Source organism: Pezoporus wallicus, unplaced genomic scaffold (assembly GCF_028554395.1).
Source record: "Pezoporus wallicus isolate ANWC-B61680 ecotype Strahan unplaced genomic scaffold, APGP_CSIRO_Pwel_v1 contig_8108, whole genome shotgun sequence".
Classification (NCBI taxonomy): domain Eukaryota; kingdom Metazoa; phylum Chordata; class Aves; order Psittaciformes; family Psittacidae; genus Pezoporus; species Pezoporus wallicus.
The window spans coordinates 1,736,296-1,754,057 of NW_026638088.1; the positions used below are offsets into that span (position 1 = coordinate 1,736,296).

Genomic DNA, 17,762 nt, shown 5'->3' on the forward strand with positions numbered 1-17,762 from the left:
ACTTAACAATGTTATTTTTAGGCAATTCCGTACCCTGCTCTGTAAGCAACATTTGTGGCTGGCGCAGGTACACTGACCTACCTACACCTCAGGCACAGTAAGTGGTGCTTGTCAGCCCTTCACCTCCCACCTCCGCGGCCCGTCCGCCCCCCGCCTAGGCTCTGACGGCCAGAAGGCGGGAGGAGGCAGCGGCCGCCATGTTGGGACGGAGCGGCGCTTCCTGTGCGTGCTCAGAGCAGCGGAAGGACAACAGGGGCTGTACCCGCTGAGTCCCCGGCCCACATTTCACCCGGGGGTAGGGGACAACACTCCCGCCGTGCCCGCGGAACCCGCTCCCGAGGCCGCACCGAGGGGCGGCAGCGGCGGTAAGAGCTCAGAGGAGCCGCTGAGGCGACGCGTGTCCCCGCCCCTAAGGGCGACGCCCCCCTCGTGATTGGCTCGCACGGCTACGCCTCCCCTGTGATTGGTGGCATTTGCTGCCACTCCCGGCACGGGGCGGGCGGTTAACTCAATTGGTCTGACAACACCCCCTATCCCCGCGCGCGCGGCGGTGCGTGCCCCTGGAGCCACGTCACGTCGGCCGCGCGTGGCGGTCCGCGTAAGCGCGCTCGGTGCCGCGGGTGCTGTGGCAGCCGCCCGGAGGAGACGCGGGCGCCATGGAGGCGAAGCCGGCGGAGCTCCGGCTCTGTGACAGCCTCATCCTCTGGGTGAGTGGCCGGTGCCGCCGCCTCGCTGCCCCGAGGGGGCCTCCGGGAGCGGCGGGGGGGGGATCGCGCGGGAGCGGCGTGTCGTGGCGGAGAGCGCCTCTTCCCGTCAGAGCCCGGGGCTGTTGCCGGGGAGGATGGATGGGGGCTGCCGGGGGGGGGCAAGCTCCTCAGTGGTGCTCCTGCCCTTACGAGCGGGCAGCAGCCAGCGGCGGTTTGGGCACAGGAACCGGGCCTGGTTGTTGGGATGGGGCCTAAGTGTGAACCGAGAGTGTTCGCAACCGGTCAGACGTTTCCTTGAGTGTAGATGTGGTCGTTTGAATACCAAGTGGTGGTTCTCCAGCTGTGGCTTTGGTGCGGAAACTGCTCAGTAATTAATAATAGTAAATATGTCTAATTAATTTGAATAGAGTTGACAGGAACAGAAACCTCAGAACATCTCATACCAGCTCTCAGTTGGCTAAAGCATTTATTAGGCAGGCGCAGCACACCTAAACGTCCGGTGTTTCCTGTGCAAGAAGCTTGTATTTAGACTCATAGATTTATGTACGTGGTAAGACCTTTAACATAATAGAATCACGGAATGGTTTGGGTTCACTTAGTTCCACCCCCCTGCCACAGACAGGGACACCTTGCACTATAGCAGCTTGCTCCAAGCCCCGTCCAGCCTGGCCTTGAACACTGCCAGGGATGGGGCAGCCCTAGATTCTCTGGGCACCCTTTGCCGGCACCTTCAAGATCATAAAGTCCAACTGTATTTAGAATCCTAGAGTCACGGGATGGTTTAGATTGGAAGGGACCTTGAAAGTGGTCTATCTCCAATCCCCCTGCCACGGGTAGAGACACCTTCCACTAGGTGAGTTTCTTCTGCTTCCTAGTTTGCAATTTTGGTCCTGAAGGTGCAGTACCTTTGGTTAGGAGTGAGCTGCACTAACTAGAACTTCTGGAAGAAATCCTGGCAGGGAAGGCCACGTTTACCTGATGTGAAATAGCAGGTGTCACCTTTAGAAATAGCAGGTGTTTTGCCTGTGTGAATTGTAAACTGGAGAAGGGAGTGTTTTAGAAGCATTGTGGACATCTTTGAATGAAATTGGTGGAAGTGATAGCAACAGCTACTAGAACAGGAGTTCCTTTTACTTTCTACGTGACAGTACAGAAGTTGTAACAAGTTGACGTCAGTACTAAATCCATGAAAAACAATTCCCTCCTTTATTTCCCTTCCTCTGTTTTCCTTTTAGTGATCTGTTTTGCTGACTCAGGCTTTGTCTTATGCTTACCTCTCTGGATATCTTCTGTCATTTAATCTATGCGTACTTTGGTTTGTCTTTTTTTTGGCTCTGTAACTGTATTTTCCTCTCAGCAGTCAGGTAAGAATAGCTCTGTCATGATTCAATTGCAAAATAAATCAGTGCATTCCTGAACTCTTGCTCAGAATACCATGAGCACTGCTGAACTTTCTGTAAGTTTTACAATTCCTATTTAAAAGATTATAAGCCAGATACTCATTTTCTGTATCCTCACAGTGCATAGCTGAAATGACATTATAGATCATGAAAGGAATTCTAATGGAACTTTAGCTTTAAACTGTAAGAGTTCTGTGTAGTGGCAGTAGTGGAAATGAACATTCAACTCTGTGTGCTCAGGTTTTCTGTAAAACACTCAGCAGATGCATTTGCAGATGCATGTTTTTAGATCTAACACCCTATTTCTTGGACCTAGTTTCCAACTTAGAAACTTTGTTAACACTAAGATTGTTTCAAACATCCTTTCAGCTTGAATTTCAGTTTGAATAATAGGGGAAATAAAAGGTCTGGGGAGGCAGGAATGAAGTGCTATATTTCAGAAGAGAAGTGGGTTCTGTAACTGTGGTTCTAAAGCTTTCTTAATATATCTACTGTTTTAGTATAGTGAAGAGATGCTCATGATTTTCTGTGTTCTGCTGAAAGATCTTGTGGTTTGTTTATGTATTTAATTTTGGCAAACTCCATATTAGAAAACATACTTTGTCCAGAGAGGAAAGAGAAAATTCAGATAAAACTGTTATTTATTGGTTCTGCAACACAGATGTCATTAAAGTCTGAGGATATTACAGGAAAAAACTTAATGGAGTTAAGTTAAATTATAGGGGAAATGTACATGAGATTCCAAGGAAAATCGATGTAAGTAGTATCTGTTAAGTCTGAACTTACAAGTGTGTTCCAGAAACAATTTTCTAAGTCAGAAAGACAAACTTCAGTTAGGATATGTGAAGTAAACCTGAGTATTTTCTGCCTCTGGGTAGGAGTGAAGGAGTAAAAGCAGCAGTAGGCCTAGTGGTGCAGTAGAATATTCTGTATTTATGTGCCATTACATAGGTGTTTTCTTTACTGTAGCAGAGAAAAAGTTGGTTGAATGTCTTTTGGTACTGGGCTGCTCTGAGGCTGCTTCTGTCTTTGTCTCCAAACTAGAAATATGTGGTCACATCTTAAGCAGAAAGCTTCCACAATAGATGTACCCTTGTTTGGCACTGGAAGCATTGGTGATGTTAAATCTGTCCAGTGGCTGAGTTGTTTTATTAATGTTCTGGCATTAAGAATGGGAATGTTCATTGTTACTTTAAAATCTCTTTGACTGACTCTATAAAACTTCTATCCCTAGTTTGCATAGTCTGGGTATAAAATGGAGAACCTTAGCTCTACATTGTCTGGATGAAATTGAGGGCATACCTTCCCAAGAGGTTGATTTCTGCTGGGTAGCACTCTTTGTTTCATCTACAGCTCTTTGGTGGTAGAGCCTTCAGCAGACCCAGAGAAAAGGCATTAAGTGCTACATCTACAAACTTGAATTTTCAGATGATTATTGGAAGCATGACAGCTGTGTCTGAGAGAAAAATACTTGCTTCTCTTATAGCAGCAAGTGGCAGGCTGTATTTAAGCTAGATTCATGAAATGGTTTTCAGTGTGAGTAGCAGTATGTCCTTGAAGCTATATTTAGTAAAACTAATCAAGTTTGGGGGGAAAAAAAGAGTACTGCTACAGTTGTGAAGTCTGTGACTGCTTCTGCCAGCCTCCTCCCCGTGCCTACTGTGTTCATTAGTTTTGCAAGTACAGTAGAAACCTGTCTTGAGGAAATGATTGGGCTGGCACAGGGTTTGGAGAACCCATAATTAATGTGTCTACTCTCATATTATTTCTAGGTGCTTAAGTAACTTCTAAATATACAGAGAAACTAAGATTCTCAGCCCTGCTTTTTGCTTAATTAGCTGTTTCTATTCTGGGAGATACTGGCATACATAAAGCAGTGTCACCGGGCTTTGTAAGGCCTTGTTTACCTGCTCTGACAGGCTTGGGTGAAATGGTAGTACCTGTGCTTAGCAGTTTCTTTGGTTTCCGAGGAGGTATTTCCAAATGGCAGCTTCATAATCTTGGTGCCATGAAACTCTGTGCTCAGTCTTGACTTGTAAGCTTGCATGCCTGTTCTTGTGTTGGCATTAAGGTTGCTATAGTATTAGAAACCAGTGCTGTCAATCACAGCTGCTTCAGTCTGTATTGTTCTACTTAGTCTTTTATGTAACCTAACAGGGATTACGGACTTCTCACCTGCTGTAATACAGGATTTATAAAATGCTTTTTAAATTTAAAAACAAATTGCAAAAACCCCCTTGCTTTGCATAATTTTCTCATATTGGATTTATTAGACTCTTTTTGAAGCAAGCAAACAAATATTCAGAGTCTGTGGTCACTTTTATAAGCATAGATGGGACACCAACTGCCTCAAATTCTTACTCCTGGACACTGTGCTTTTCCACTATGTTGGCGTAAGTAGCTCCAACCCAAGCCATTCTATGATTTCCCCAACACACCTGACAAGGCTGTTCACTGGTGACCTCTGAGGAACCTTACATTTCACAGGATGCTTGGGAAAGCCCTTTCACAAGTGGACAAGTAATTTATGACATAGGAAACGTAGTAACTTTAAGAAGTTGGTTTTCACAGCGGACAGAGATTGTAAGGATCTATTCTCGCTTCCATTCTATTCCTCATAAACATCTTTTAGTATTGTTAACAGCAAATTTTCTCTTGTTTGTTTTATTCATCATGGTAAGGAAGGCTGAGCTTAAAAGAACTGCTGATGAACTCTTACTTCCCTGAGTAAGTGTGTGATGAACTGGCCGATGTGTGTGGAAACTGCTTTCTTACCTGAAATAGTTAGTTCCAAGCTGATTGAGTTTTGGAAGGCATAAAATATTGCAATTATAATAGCTAATTATAATAGGTAATTCTGTCAAAATAGCTTTTTAAAGCTATCCCCAATATACCTTAGGGATAGCTTTAGAAAAAGACACAATATCCAAAATGGAGAAACATGTTTAACTTGAGGTAATTCCATCCTACATATCTTAAATGTGGGGAAACCAGCAAACTAAGGAAAAAATGTCTGTGCTCATCAGAGATATGGAAGAGCTTCCATGTGAGAACTGTCTGTATAGATGAGGACTGTTGGTCCTGGGAAAGGCAGTGGGAGGAGATGGGGATGGGTATGGAGGAGAGGTTGATGCAGACTTGAGCTCCTGGAAAGGGCAAGAAGAGTCTGTTTACCATGTGCACAATGATGCAGAGATGGGAGAGATGAGGCAGAGCTAATAGGTGACAGGCTCTCACAAGAGGGGATATCCTGCAGACTGTCTGGATGCTGAGTTTGTGACTGCAAAAAGTGCCTCAGCCACGTTCATGGAAGAAAACTTCATTGGGGACTGTTAAACAGGAATGTAGTGTCTGTGCTCCAGGGGTTCTCAAAGACACAAATTTCTGGAGCCTAATGAAGTGTTTTGAGAGTTTGGACTCACTTTTTACAGTCTATGGATTGATATGAGGACCTGGGTTACCTCAGTGTTGTAAGGCTTTATACATGAAGCAGTCCAAATTGAAGGCAGAAATGAGCAGAGCAGCAGAAGAGCTGCCCATGGATGTGTGATAAGCTAGTATTATACATCAGGTTGATGATGGGGCTCATGTGTATAGAGCTGTCTGCTGGGTGGTTGTTGCAGTACTGTGTAAGGACGTAGACATGTTGAAAGTATTGCTGGCATTTGTGCTGCAAAACACTTGTGCTGTTAGATTTTGTTCTTTAAGATGGGAGTTGTATCTTGTTTGTACCAGTCCTGCTACAAAGGGTCTTCAGTTGTACTTGTTCCTGGAAGCACCAGTTAGAATACAAAGATTGCATTCAACAATTCATATAGAATAGATCAGACAACTTACTATAAAATGCTTTCATGTATAATCTGATTTTGTAATGGAGGAGAAGAAGGAAAACTGGGGCTTTGTTGCTTAATCTTTAGACAGATATATGTAGGTTGGATGAAACTGCATCCAGCCCTGTGTTCAAACACTAGGTACTGTGATGCTTAGAAAATAACAAAGTGGTGGTGGAAATACCAGGAAAAATATATAAGTAAAATATAACTGGGAGAAGATGCATATCTTCAGGCTATAGTGAAGTTTCTTGGGTTTATAGCAGTATTTTAAAGTTGCATATTTAAATAGGAACATGTTTAGAGTAATTTTGGAATCCTGAATTGCAGGGAAATATCTTGCCAGCTTGCAGAACTTGAAGTGGTTCAGTCTTTTCCCGCTGTCTTCATATCCTTAAAGTGTACAGCAGACAACTGTTGGTTTGTTGTTTTTTTTTTTTCACTACTTTTGTACGATTTTCCCCCTTCCATTCTTAACTCCCCAGATAATTTTGGGGGTCTCTGTTGTTGTCATGACTCCTGTTACTAAATGTTTGGAATAAAAGACTGAATAGTTTCCCCCCACTCAACTTTCACCCCTTGTTGTGATCCTGTTTTATGTTTAGATAGTCATATGTCCAGAACTAAGCAGTGTAATATGATTTGAAAGATGGATAAACATGACTTTAGTTTCCCAAGTTAGTATTCCATAATTTGATTTACAATAAAAGGACCAGTGAAAAAGTGGAGTGTGGCTGTACTAACTTTGTAAGTTACTATTCAGAAGAACTGAGGTGATTGGGATGGCTTAAAAACTGTACAGTTCAAAAAGCGTTTTGGCTGTTTCAAGTGGAGAAACATCTTGCTAAATGCTTGTGCCTTAAAGATGAAGATGGTAACTGATTTCCTGTTCTGTCTCCTGAGTAAGAAATGCAATGTTTTTCCCTGTCTTAGTTGCAGACATTCAACACTGCTGCACCTTGCAGAGATGTTCAGGACTTGACTAACGGGGTTGCCATGGCGCAGGTACTTCACCAAATGTAAGTTGATACTGGAGGAAAGGTATTTAATTTCTTGAGGGTTCTGTGTTTGCCATGCCCAGTTTTTAAGTAGGCAGAACCTTGCGGGGGGGGACAGATGACAGTTTACAGGAGAAGATAAAGTATACCTTTGTATTGTTGTTTTGGGGATGGTATAATAGTTGAATGTGATAGACTATCCCCTCATCGCCTTCTTCATTCTGATACTGCAGTATTAAATTCATACTTAAGGGTAATTGAGCAGGAATGATAGGACCTTTCTCACTTTTTCTATCAACCCTCTTTCCATGGATATCCATACTTCAGGCAATATGTTCCACTTTATGAAGAACTAAAAGTTCAAATGATGTCTTTGTGTTCTCTTCCTTTGGGATTGCTCAGTTGATTTAGTTGCAAGTTCTAAGATTTATATAACTGTTTGGAAAAAACAAATTGTGACACGTCAATGGCAATTTTAGTATTAAATAATTAACAGTTTGCTAATCAAAATAATTCCTGTTGTATTGGTGTGATGACAAAGGGTACTGGGTTGAGTGACATACTAGGTGTGACAGTTATATTTCCTTCAGAGAGCTGTAACACAAGTATCATGCTACAAGTCATTGCTGCAGCTTTATTGTTGTTGGCTCAGATATAAAGCAGAAGTCTGAATTACTATCTCCTGTTCAAATTGTATTTTTAATTACTAAGAATTACTTAATCACCACCATCCCCCTAAAAAACCTCAAGCCAAAATAATACATAAAAATCACCCCCAAACCAACAAACCCCCAAACCCATAAACCCCACCCTGTCTGCTTGAAAAGGTTTTAAGCATGCTGAGTAAAGACAGAGCTCACCCTTTTCCTGGGAATAGCAAAAATTGATTTAGGATTACTTAGTGAAGATTCACTGAGCAATGTGTGTGGTATGAGGCTGCTACAGGTTTTGGGCATACTTCTTTACAACCACATTGGTTGATGCTAGTGGGGATAATAATAATTGGGTGTAATACATAGGTACTTTGAGACCAGTGAACAAACAATATGGTGTGAAGAGATATTGTTAAATATACTGTGATTGTATCATGCTGCAGCTCAGTGTGTGTTAACACTTCCCTCAGCAACTCATCCTTGTTTATGCTGGCAAAGTGAATATAATTCTGCCCAAGGGAACCAGTGACATACAAAAAGATTGAATGCCAGTAGCTTAAACCAGTTTGTTTCCTAATAAACACCTTTGACAAACTGTGGCAAATATTGGAAAATTGAAATGTATGAGAATAGGTATCAAGCATAACATCAGCACTAGTCAAAAGAGGATGTTTGCATCATTATGATCACTTTGTCTGGTATAAAAATTCAATGTGACAAAGGCCTTGTGTTCCTAGCTGTAGCTAGCTCAAGCATGTACAGGAATTCTTCTTGCCCTGGAATGTGGCGTCTTAATGCAGCCAGCAGGATGGAAATTGCTTCTGACATAAGTATAATTTGCAGTCTTGAGGAATTCATGCCTCGTTAGACACCATAGTCAAACAGCCAATGATTTAATGCTGGGAATCTGATACCTTATTTATATAAATGTGCTTATTGACATTTAATCATTTCATTTCAGAGATGTCGCTTGGTTTGATGCATCTTGGCTAAATCGCATTAAAGATGATGTTGGTGACAACTGGAGAATAAAGGTATTCAAAATTGAAATTAGTGGAAGTTTGTGGGGTTGGATATGTTGTCTGTCCTGAGAGTATTGAGCAGTCCAAAACCCACAAAATTAAGCTCAGACTTTTTAAGGTTACTTTAAATGAACTTGAATTGTCTGTTGATAGTTTTAAGTGCCTTCCAGCATTGTTTCATGGGGATTTTCTTCTGCATTATTTCTCTTCCCCTCTCATTATAGATTCATATCATAGAGCTGTTATGTGAACATGTTGTTCTAAATTATTATTTAAAGAATTTTAATGAAAGCCTGTAACCTTATCTTTTATGTACAACAATTAGGCCAGTAATCTGAAGAAGATACTGCAAGGAATTATGGACTACTATCATGAGGTATGGAAAAAACAGCTTTTTTTTCTGTTGTTCTAATTATTAAACATGATTATTGTCCTCTTCACCTAGCTTATTTGTTTTCTTGGCAAACTAATTTATTTGAAGGACTTTCTTGGCAGAAAGTAAATGAGAATTAACTGGTTAAGTGGGAGGTGTGAGTGATAATAACATTAATTTGTGCAGGTGTATTTTAGATAAGGTTCTTGGAGTGTAATCTTGAAACCATGTCTCTGTCATCGCCCAGGTAAATGTCACAAGGACTGAGCTGCAGAATCCTGTTGGCTTTTGTGCATGGATTCATATTTGCTCTTGTCTAATGAAGTTTTAATCCTTTTTTACACAACAGAACAGATTCAGCAAGCCTAATCTAGGTTTTACGGCACTCACTTGGAAGCCGAGAGAGAAGTTACAAATCCTTCTGGACACAGAAAGGATGACAGTTTGTTCTCTCATGCAGAATGCATGGGGTAGCCATAAACAGGTGCTATTTATTGAGGTTTTTTAAACAAATGCTGATTTTTTTGTGTGGAGCTTGATTACAGTAATGTAATGGGTATGGTTAGAAAAACTTGCCAGATCATCTTATGGCTTCCTGGTCTCACTTGGGTTTAGTTGTGATGTTGAGTGCCAAGCCCTTCTGTATTGCCGGGATTTTGCTCCATCCCTGGCAGTGTTCAAGACCAGGTTGGACAAGGCCTTGGGTGATATGGTTTAGTGTGAGGTGTCCCTGCCAATGGTAGAGGGGTTGCAACTGGATGATCTTAAGGTCCTTTCCAACCCTAACTATTCTATGATTCTATTCTATGATTCTATGACTGAGGCTCTCTCACAAAGCCAGAAGCAGAAATTCTTTAGGCTTATGAGGAGCTTTTTGAAGGCTTATGGAACAACCAAATTTGGAAGCATTTTTAATTTTTTTTTTTATTATACTGGTAGAATAAGTTGATTCTCTCATTTGAAGTTTAGCCCAAAAACTTACTAACTTCCTGCTGTCACTTTTCCCTGTATAAGTGGTCAATTAGCTAAACCCCCAGTTAATTAACTTTCAAAATATGTGGTTTTGCCAGAACAATTTTATACTAAAGTGCATAACTTCATTACACTAAACAATTGCTAGGTGGTTTGCGTGTATATATTTTTAATGCTGTCTACTTTAGATTAAATTTAGGCCTATTCAGAGAAAAAACTGAGGTGTCAAGTATGGTTAAGGTCATTGGCTAACAGGGGATTGAATATGCGTTTCCCTAAAACATATCCACACTGAGGGATGGAGAAAGACATTTGGAATAGCCTTTGCTGGTGCAGGAGAGGCACGTTGTATGACTTGGTGTTTCATGTATGAAGCCCCATAACAAATGATTTAAGAACATCTGCTTTATCTAGGCCTCTTAAGATTTCCTAATCTGTTGCTCTCCACGCTTAATGTTTGAGATCTTTTCCTTCCTGAAGTTTTACAGTAACAAACTTATTAATAGACCATTTTGTCTGGATGGCTGAGTCTAGGTTTCTTACATGATACCAGATTTTCATGTACAGAAGTGGGAGTCTACTTTCTGTCTTCTTTCCTATTATGTTTTAATTTTATTTTTTATTTTCTCCAGTTCTTGGGTCAGCAGATTTCAGAAGAGCTTATTCCAGACTTAAACCAAATATCTGAGAACTCAGATCCCACTGAACTGGGGAGGCTTCTGCAGCTTATTTTAGGCTGTGCAGTCAACTGTGAAAGGAAACAAGGTATGCACTACCCTAACCTGTTCAACAAACAGCAGACTGCTTGGGGTGATTGCTAAGGTGAATGAGATGTAGAAGCTTTTCTCATGTATTAAAAAAATCTCTATTGTTAATCTGTTATGTGCCTGTTCTGAAACTGGAGTTAACTTAAAATCTGTGGGGAAATTTCCTTGTACAAAACTCCTTTGCTCAGGTCAGGTTTAAAAAAATAGTCTGAGGTGTCTGTAAATTATTCATATTTGTTAAAATATAAACCAAGACCTAAAACTTGCTATTCAAATGCCAATCAATCAAATTAAATTAAAAAATTATATTAGAAATTGCCTTTTGTTTGTCTGCAGAGGCTCAAGACTGAATTAGTTGAGTTTTCTCTCCCCTTCTCAGAGCTAATGCTCAGTGCTTGAATGGGTATGGAATCCTCAGTACTAATCTTCTAGTAGAATGGGTGTGATTCTTATGTAGTCTGAAATGACTTTATCTAAGGGTGTTTGGGAAGCCAGCTGTCAGGCTGCACTGGGAATGAAGATGCCAACAATTACTTTTTTCCATGAAGTTTTGTTTGTTATCTTAGTTGCAAGCTTATCGCTCTTTGGAAAAGCTTATATACATACATACATGGATGAATGTATGAAAAAGACCTGTGGAAATACAGATGACTTAAAACCTCCTTGGTGTATTATGCATAGTATTGATTTGTTCATTTAAGAGATTATAATCCCTTACGTTTATCTACCATATGACTGTATAATAATGTTGTTTAACACTAGTGCTCTGTATAAAACGAGCACTACATGTTTTGGAGAAGCTTCATAGAGAATAGCTTCTCCTGGATCTCTCTGCAAACAGTATGTCGTGTTACTTAAGCCATTATGATGAACGTTGTCGTGACTCACTACAAATTCTTGTTAACAGAACACATACAAAATATCATGACCCTTGAAGAATCTGTTCAACATGTTGTCATGACTGCCATTCAAGAGGTAAGTAATAATTCGTAGCCTACAACAACAATCAACATCTGTTTGTTGATTTTTGTGAATTTTTTATCCAAGCAAGGGTCAGGGAAGAGCATAAGTACTTCCCTAATTATCTGGAAGGGTCAGGATTAAGAGGCTCCAGACCCCAACCTCGGGATCTTGGATTTAATCTTGTATGCCCAAACATGCAATTTAGAGAGACAATAAATGCTTAAGATTTCTTGTTTCATACAAGAAATGTATCTCATTACCAACCATCCACTGTACTGGAGTCAGGTTCTGAAACACCTCTCTCAGTGCTCTAGTTAAGCTGGTTGTAACTGTTTGTGAGGCTACATTCTTCTCACAGACCGTTCCAGCATCAGATTTACAAACTCCCAGCTGCATCTCTTCTATTCTTGTCATGGTGTACTCCTCTTGCACTCTTGACTTGTCTTTGGTTGGATCGTCTTAGTGATCGTGCACATGGCACAGCTCTACAGTCAGTCTCATCTGTGAGCTTCAGGACTGTGAAGCAGAGTGTGGAGGGAGGCAAAAACTAAATGCTAACTTTGAAGAAAATGTAAGGTGTAATTGCACTCTCATCAAGGTAACAGTGGAGTTGGCAGTAGGCTTTAAAACTTAGATTTAAATTGACTATATAATCTTTAAAACTCTGAAGTATCCTATTTGGAGAAATAAATCCATAAACCTCTTGTTTGTTGTATTCTGACAAATCAAACTTTATTTCTGAAGAAGGTCTAGATATAATACTGTAATTCTCAAATAAGTAAATCCTTTTAATTGCTGATGAACATACTGTGTACATCTGTGTACTGGAGATCTGAGAGAGCTATGTGAATGTTGCGGGTGTTTGCTTAATGGCAATTAAAGTGACACAAACTGTGATAACTATAAATGAATTGCCTGAGACCGCATCCTCTGTTTCACTCTGTTTTAACTTGACTAGTGGGGAGCAATAACTTCAACAGATCACAGATTCATCCAGTAAGATGTTACTGCTAACTTTGTTAATTTGGGGAGGAGGGTGGAGTAGAAACTGTCATCTTATCTAAATTTGTTTACATCCTTAACGAACAATAAGATGGGTTTTTTTAGTATTATGAGTCTGTTTTGATGTATTCAAGGGATGCAAGGACATGTGGAAAATACAATTGCTACTTAGCAGGCAATGAATTTGCAGATACTTAACCTTCTTTTTACTGCGGCCTCTTTCTGTAGCTCATGAGCAAGGAAGTAACAGCTCCTTCCACATGTGATGCATCAGGTGACATGGAACAACAGGTAACTGCATAATATTTGTTGCTGTTGTAGTTCAAGCCTGAACAATAAGTTGGTATTTTGCCATCCTTTGAATAAAGAGGTGTTGCACCTAAAATGAAGTTGTCTTTATGTTTGTAAAAGTAGCTGCCCATAAAGGAGCCCCAGCATTTCTATTTTGAGATGAAGGGTGATTGATATAACAGGCAGGGATTTTGAAATTGTGACAACATGTACCCATATTTGGTTTTGTTATGCTTTTAGCCTTAGTTGTTGTGTTGAATCTAGATGTTACTCTGAGTTTCAGTACTTCACTTTTGACATGTAGTAGTCATTTAACATGAAGGTAAAATGAACAGAGATTGTTATCTAACACAGTACATATAGGTTTCTGTGTCAACATGTGCACCTAAAATCCTTCTTAAACAATTGTAGACACAATTGAGATTAATTGGAAGCTATAAATGTGAGTAGCTTGGATATGGGCAGAATGATTGACTATCTTATTTTTTTAAAAGCTGAAAAAAGCTTTGGAAGATCTTCAGGAAGCACTAGCAGAAAAAGAAGAGTTGGCACAAAGGTGTCAAGAGCTGGATTTACAGGTAAGAAACAGCAAGTTGCTTATTTCTTTAATACGTAGTGGTGCTGCTGTTAAGATGCAGAAGTTCTGAAGGACAAAGTGAATTGGAATTTGTTTAGTTATATGAGAATTCTTAGCTGTTTGTGGGGGGGAAAGCAATCCTGTACTCCTGAATGCAATTGCTGGATATACAGTACAATCAGCAACTAAGCTGAGGTCCTCTGTCAGCTGTTAACTCAAAGGTTGTTAGGTCTGCTAGCTTTATGTTTACCCTTAGTAGCAAGTATCATCAAAGCAATGTTATGGTGGCTTTAAAAATTGCCTATTTAATTTTAAGTCACTGCTTCCTTCTAGTCTTTTGAACTGTGTCCAAAACATCCACTTCATATAATCAGTCATCAGATTTAATCATAGGAAAATGATGCTGTTTTCAATGGGAGTTGATGGTAGACTAAAATGTGAGATTTATTTAAAAGTTACTAATTTTTTCTCATACAGAGCTGAAAGATGGAGGATATTTTGGGAATTAAAGAGAATGGAAGCTAACAGCCCCTTGTTAGAGTTTTCAAACCGTACTGATAATAGTAGTTAATGAGGTCACTCTTCAGAAAAAGGAGAGAGAACTTCATAACAAGAAACAGGAACTTGCATTTCAATCCCCTTGTTTAAAAAAAAAAATAAATCCATTTGTTAGCCCTAAGTCTTGAACTGATATTTCTTTTCCTTTTGTCTTGAGGCAGTAATAAGGCTCCCTAGTGAAAGCAGAGATCTAAAATTGTTTGTGAGCAGTATTTGCAGGCAAAAATGATTTATTTTAAATGGGGAAGGGGCTTGATTTGACAGCTGAATTCACAGTTGACAGTTGTTAAACTTCAAAAAGTGTCTTCACTGTTCAAAAGCTTTCCCTTCTAGAGGTGCTGGGATAAGAGTTTACTCACACTTTCTGCTTCCATTAGGAGTCTTAGAGTTTGAGTAGTCCCAGGCTTTCTCCTGTCTCCCACAAACCTCTCTTGAGATTTCTCAATGCTAAGTTATAAAGCCAGTTGCTTGTAACATAGCATGGGCCAGGTGAAGGCATGAAAGGTGTTTGGAGGAAAGGTACAAACACATGAGTTAATGGCACCAGAGATTTTTAAGACTGTGGTGTGTTTTTAAACTATCTGTTCATAACTTATGTTGACTTTGACACCAATTCTATTATGTTGAAATAGTAGAAAAGAAGACAAGAAAGATAACAGAAAGGGACCGAGAAAAGATGAAGAACTTGCTCTGGGTTGTGCAGTAGTTGTTTTTTTTCCTTTGTGATTGTTGTGCATGTTTAAGGAGTGGCTGAACCTTGATCAGGAAGTATTGTGCTGAGCAAGGCTCAGGTATGCCCTTTACTCACAGGTGCTTTGTGTGCATGTATATTGTAAAGTTCCATTTGGTATGTAAAAAGGAGTGAACCTGAAAGCCAGCACCCAGTGAAGTGGGACATTACTAATTTGGTTTTTACATATATTTGTCTGATAGACTTCTAAATGATGATCACAAGCTGTTTCTTAATATTGCATACTTCAGGTTATATCTGATGCTTAATCTAATAATGTCACCATGATATGTTTTTTATTTTATTGATTTGAAGCCGTAATATTGACTGACACTTCTCATTTAAACTAATTCTTAATAAATTCACTTGTAAGGTCTCAATCTTCCTTGATATTTTCCAAGAGTATAAGAAAGGTAGGTTTTCTTTATGATTCAGGAAAACATAACCCAAAAAGCATATTGTCCCTGTTTAAATGCCAGTTAACTAACACATGCTACATGCTCTTATGTTTGACAGGATGTTAAATTAACACAGCAGCTTTCACTAGAAAAACTTTGAAGGTTCTATCCTCTTAATCCTTCCCCATTTTATGGCTGTTAATACACTTACTGTTCCAACAAAGTGTTGTATTCTCATTTGCTTAGCTGTGAACACTTTTGATATCAAACCTGTTTGACTGTTGCAAACAAAATGCATGCTCTCTATGAAGCTGCCTAGGTTTTTTTGTTGCGTGTGTGCTTACCAGCTTACGGCGCCTGAAACCGCTTCTTGCGCTACCATCCGCTGCTGAGCGCACGGCAGTACTGTGGTAATGTGCTAGCCAGTGCCATCCTGCTTCTTATTGTTAAGCACAAGCAAGATGGAGAGTACCTTTACACCAGTTTATATTATATAATTACTTTTTGGATGGTGTCCATGGTATCCTTTTTAATGAAAGTACCAGTCTCTCTCCATATCACATTGTCTGCCTTTACCATGGTGTGTTACAAAAACTATGTCGTCTTGCTATTTTTAGAGGGACTTTTCCTGTAGTGCTTCATAACTGTCATACACTAAAGCATTCGTATGCTCAAGTATGTTGTGTAAATTGCATTCTAAAATCTCTAAACACTCCAACCTTTTTCATAAACTAATTTGGTGATGCACTGCTGTCTTGCTTCAGCTCTTTCCAGTTGGACAGGTCTTAAAATTGGTGATGCTGTTTTATCTGCACTAGGTGGCTGCCCTCCAGGAGGAAAAAAACAGCTTGATGTCAGAAAATGAGATTATGAATGACAGGCTAGAGCAATTAGATGACTCTCTTGATGATCCAAATACCGTGGTTGCAAAAAAGTATTTTCATGCACAGTTGCAGCTGGAACAACTGCAAGAGGAAAACTTCAGGTATGAAATGATTTCTCTCAGTCTCTCACTTGACTTGCCAAATATATCCTGAGAATTTCGGGTACGCTTTCAGGGTTTTCCATCTCGGTTTCTTTTGTGATAAAAGCTTCTTGGTACTGGATAAATATATTTTAAACACTTTAAAAAGAAACTGTTTCTTGTTGTAGAAGGTATTACTTTGTAATTGCCGTATTGTAGCCATTTTTCACTTCCAAAAAGGTGATGGAGGGCAGAAAATGAGTGCCAAAGTGATTTGTGTGTAAACAAAAACAACCCTAACCCCCTCAAACCCACTGTATCTCTTTACTGTGCTGATTTCTCCTACATATTAGTCTCTCCCCCTGTGATCTGTAGGGGGGGATCAATTTTCATGCAGTCCTTTGGTACTGATATGGTGAATTCTCAGTGTACAATCCATTATGATTTAAAAGGTGGACAATAAAATATTCCATGCTTGCAGTACCATTTTCCTGGCTACTCAAGTCAATAGGTTTCTTTTGTCTTAGTTATTTTTAGTAGTTCTAGCACTAAATGACAAATGTGTGATAATGCTGAGTTCTTAACAGAGTTCTTTTTTTGATCTGGTAGGCTTGAAGCTGCAAAAGATGATTATCGCGTCCATTGTGAAGACCTAGAAAAACAGTTGATCGAACTGCAGCATAGAAACAACGAGCTAACCTCCTTGGCAGAAGAATCTAGAGCCTTGAAAGATGAAAATGATATTCTTAGGTGTGTAATAGAGCTCCACACACACTAGGAGGATTTAATGACTGAATTCAAGGCTTTGTGTTTGGGCTTTGTTTCTGAGGTGTTAGTTCTGCAGGTCTTACCTGCATGAGATCTAAAATGTTGGAAAAGGGCCCTTTGACAAAGCAGAGGTGGAGCACAGGCTTTCAGGTATAGCCTCTATTGCTTGTATAAGGAAAGCAACTTGGAATTTTTCTGTGAAGCAGGATGGATAAATACAGAAATTATTATTCTTGTGGGATGGAAGGTTGAAGTTCCGGAAGAATTAAGAAATTTTGAGGGGAGTGTGTGTGCATTTCTATTAAGGGGACATTTTTGTTGCCAACAAGCTGCCTTTTCTGATGTAGAAAGCCATATAAGCAGCTAGAATCTTGACATAACTTCTGGTGTCAGCATTCTAGGCTAGATTTAGGTTAGCAAAAGGATTAACAAAATGAAGATGAAATACGCAGTAGCCTTGATGAGAATTTAACATTCCAGCTTGTGCAAACCAAATTAAATACCAGACCACCCAAGGAATATCAAAAGCAAATCATACTGCAAAGGCAGGTCTGCTATGCATAAAATAACATGAATAAAACATGGAAAGAAAAGTGGTTTCAGGTGTTTAAGTTGTAGTGGTTCTTAACATCTGAAACATCTTAACTATGAGGTTTTTTCCATGATTTTCTTGTACTAGCTTCTAGTGATACCATATGAAAGGATTAAACACAGATCCTAAATTTGTGTATTTATGATCCAAATATTTTCTTACCACATAGATTTTTGTTAATGATCAACTGGTGATTC

General features: G+C 39.8%; 1 protein-coding gene across 1 annotated transcript in view; it reads left to right on the forward strand.

Moving 5' to 3' along the window:
- Nucleotides 1–566: 566 nt before the first annotated feature.
- The window catches only part of HOOK1 (hook microtubule tethering protein 1), a 29,542-nt gene continuing 12,346 nt past the window's right edge, over nucleotides 567–17,762 (forward strand). The window contains exons 1-10 of the mRNA XM_057409273.1: nucleotides 567–707; nucleotides 6,871–6,956; nucleotides 8,550–8,622; nucleotides 8,936–8,986; nucleotides 10,588–10,720; nucleotides 11,630–11,697; nucleotides 12,916–12,978; nucleotides 13,473–13,556; nucleotides 16,060–16,226; nucleotides 16,815–16,955. Coding sequence (XP_057265256.1) covers nucleotides 657–707; nucleotides 6,871–6,956; nucleotides 8,550–8,622; nucleotides 8,936–8,986; nucleotides 10,588–10,720; nucleotides 11,630–11,697; nucleotides 12,916–12,978; nucleotides 13,473–13,556; nucleotides 16,060–16,226; nucleotides 16,815–16,955 — 917 coding nt within the window. The 5' untranslated portion in view covers nucleotides 567–656. The remainder of the gene's footprint in view (nucleotides 708–6,870; nucleotides 6,957–8,549; nucleotides 8,623–8,935; nucleotides 8,987–10,587; nucleotides 10,721–11,629; nucleotides 11,698–12,915; nucleotides 12,979–13,472; nucleotides 13,557–16,059; nucleotides 16,227–16,814; nucleotides 16,956–17,762) is intronic.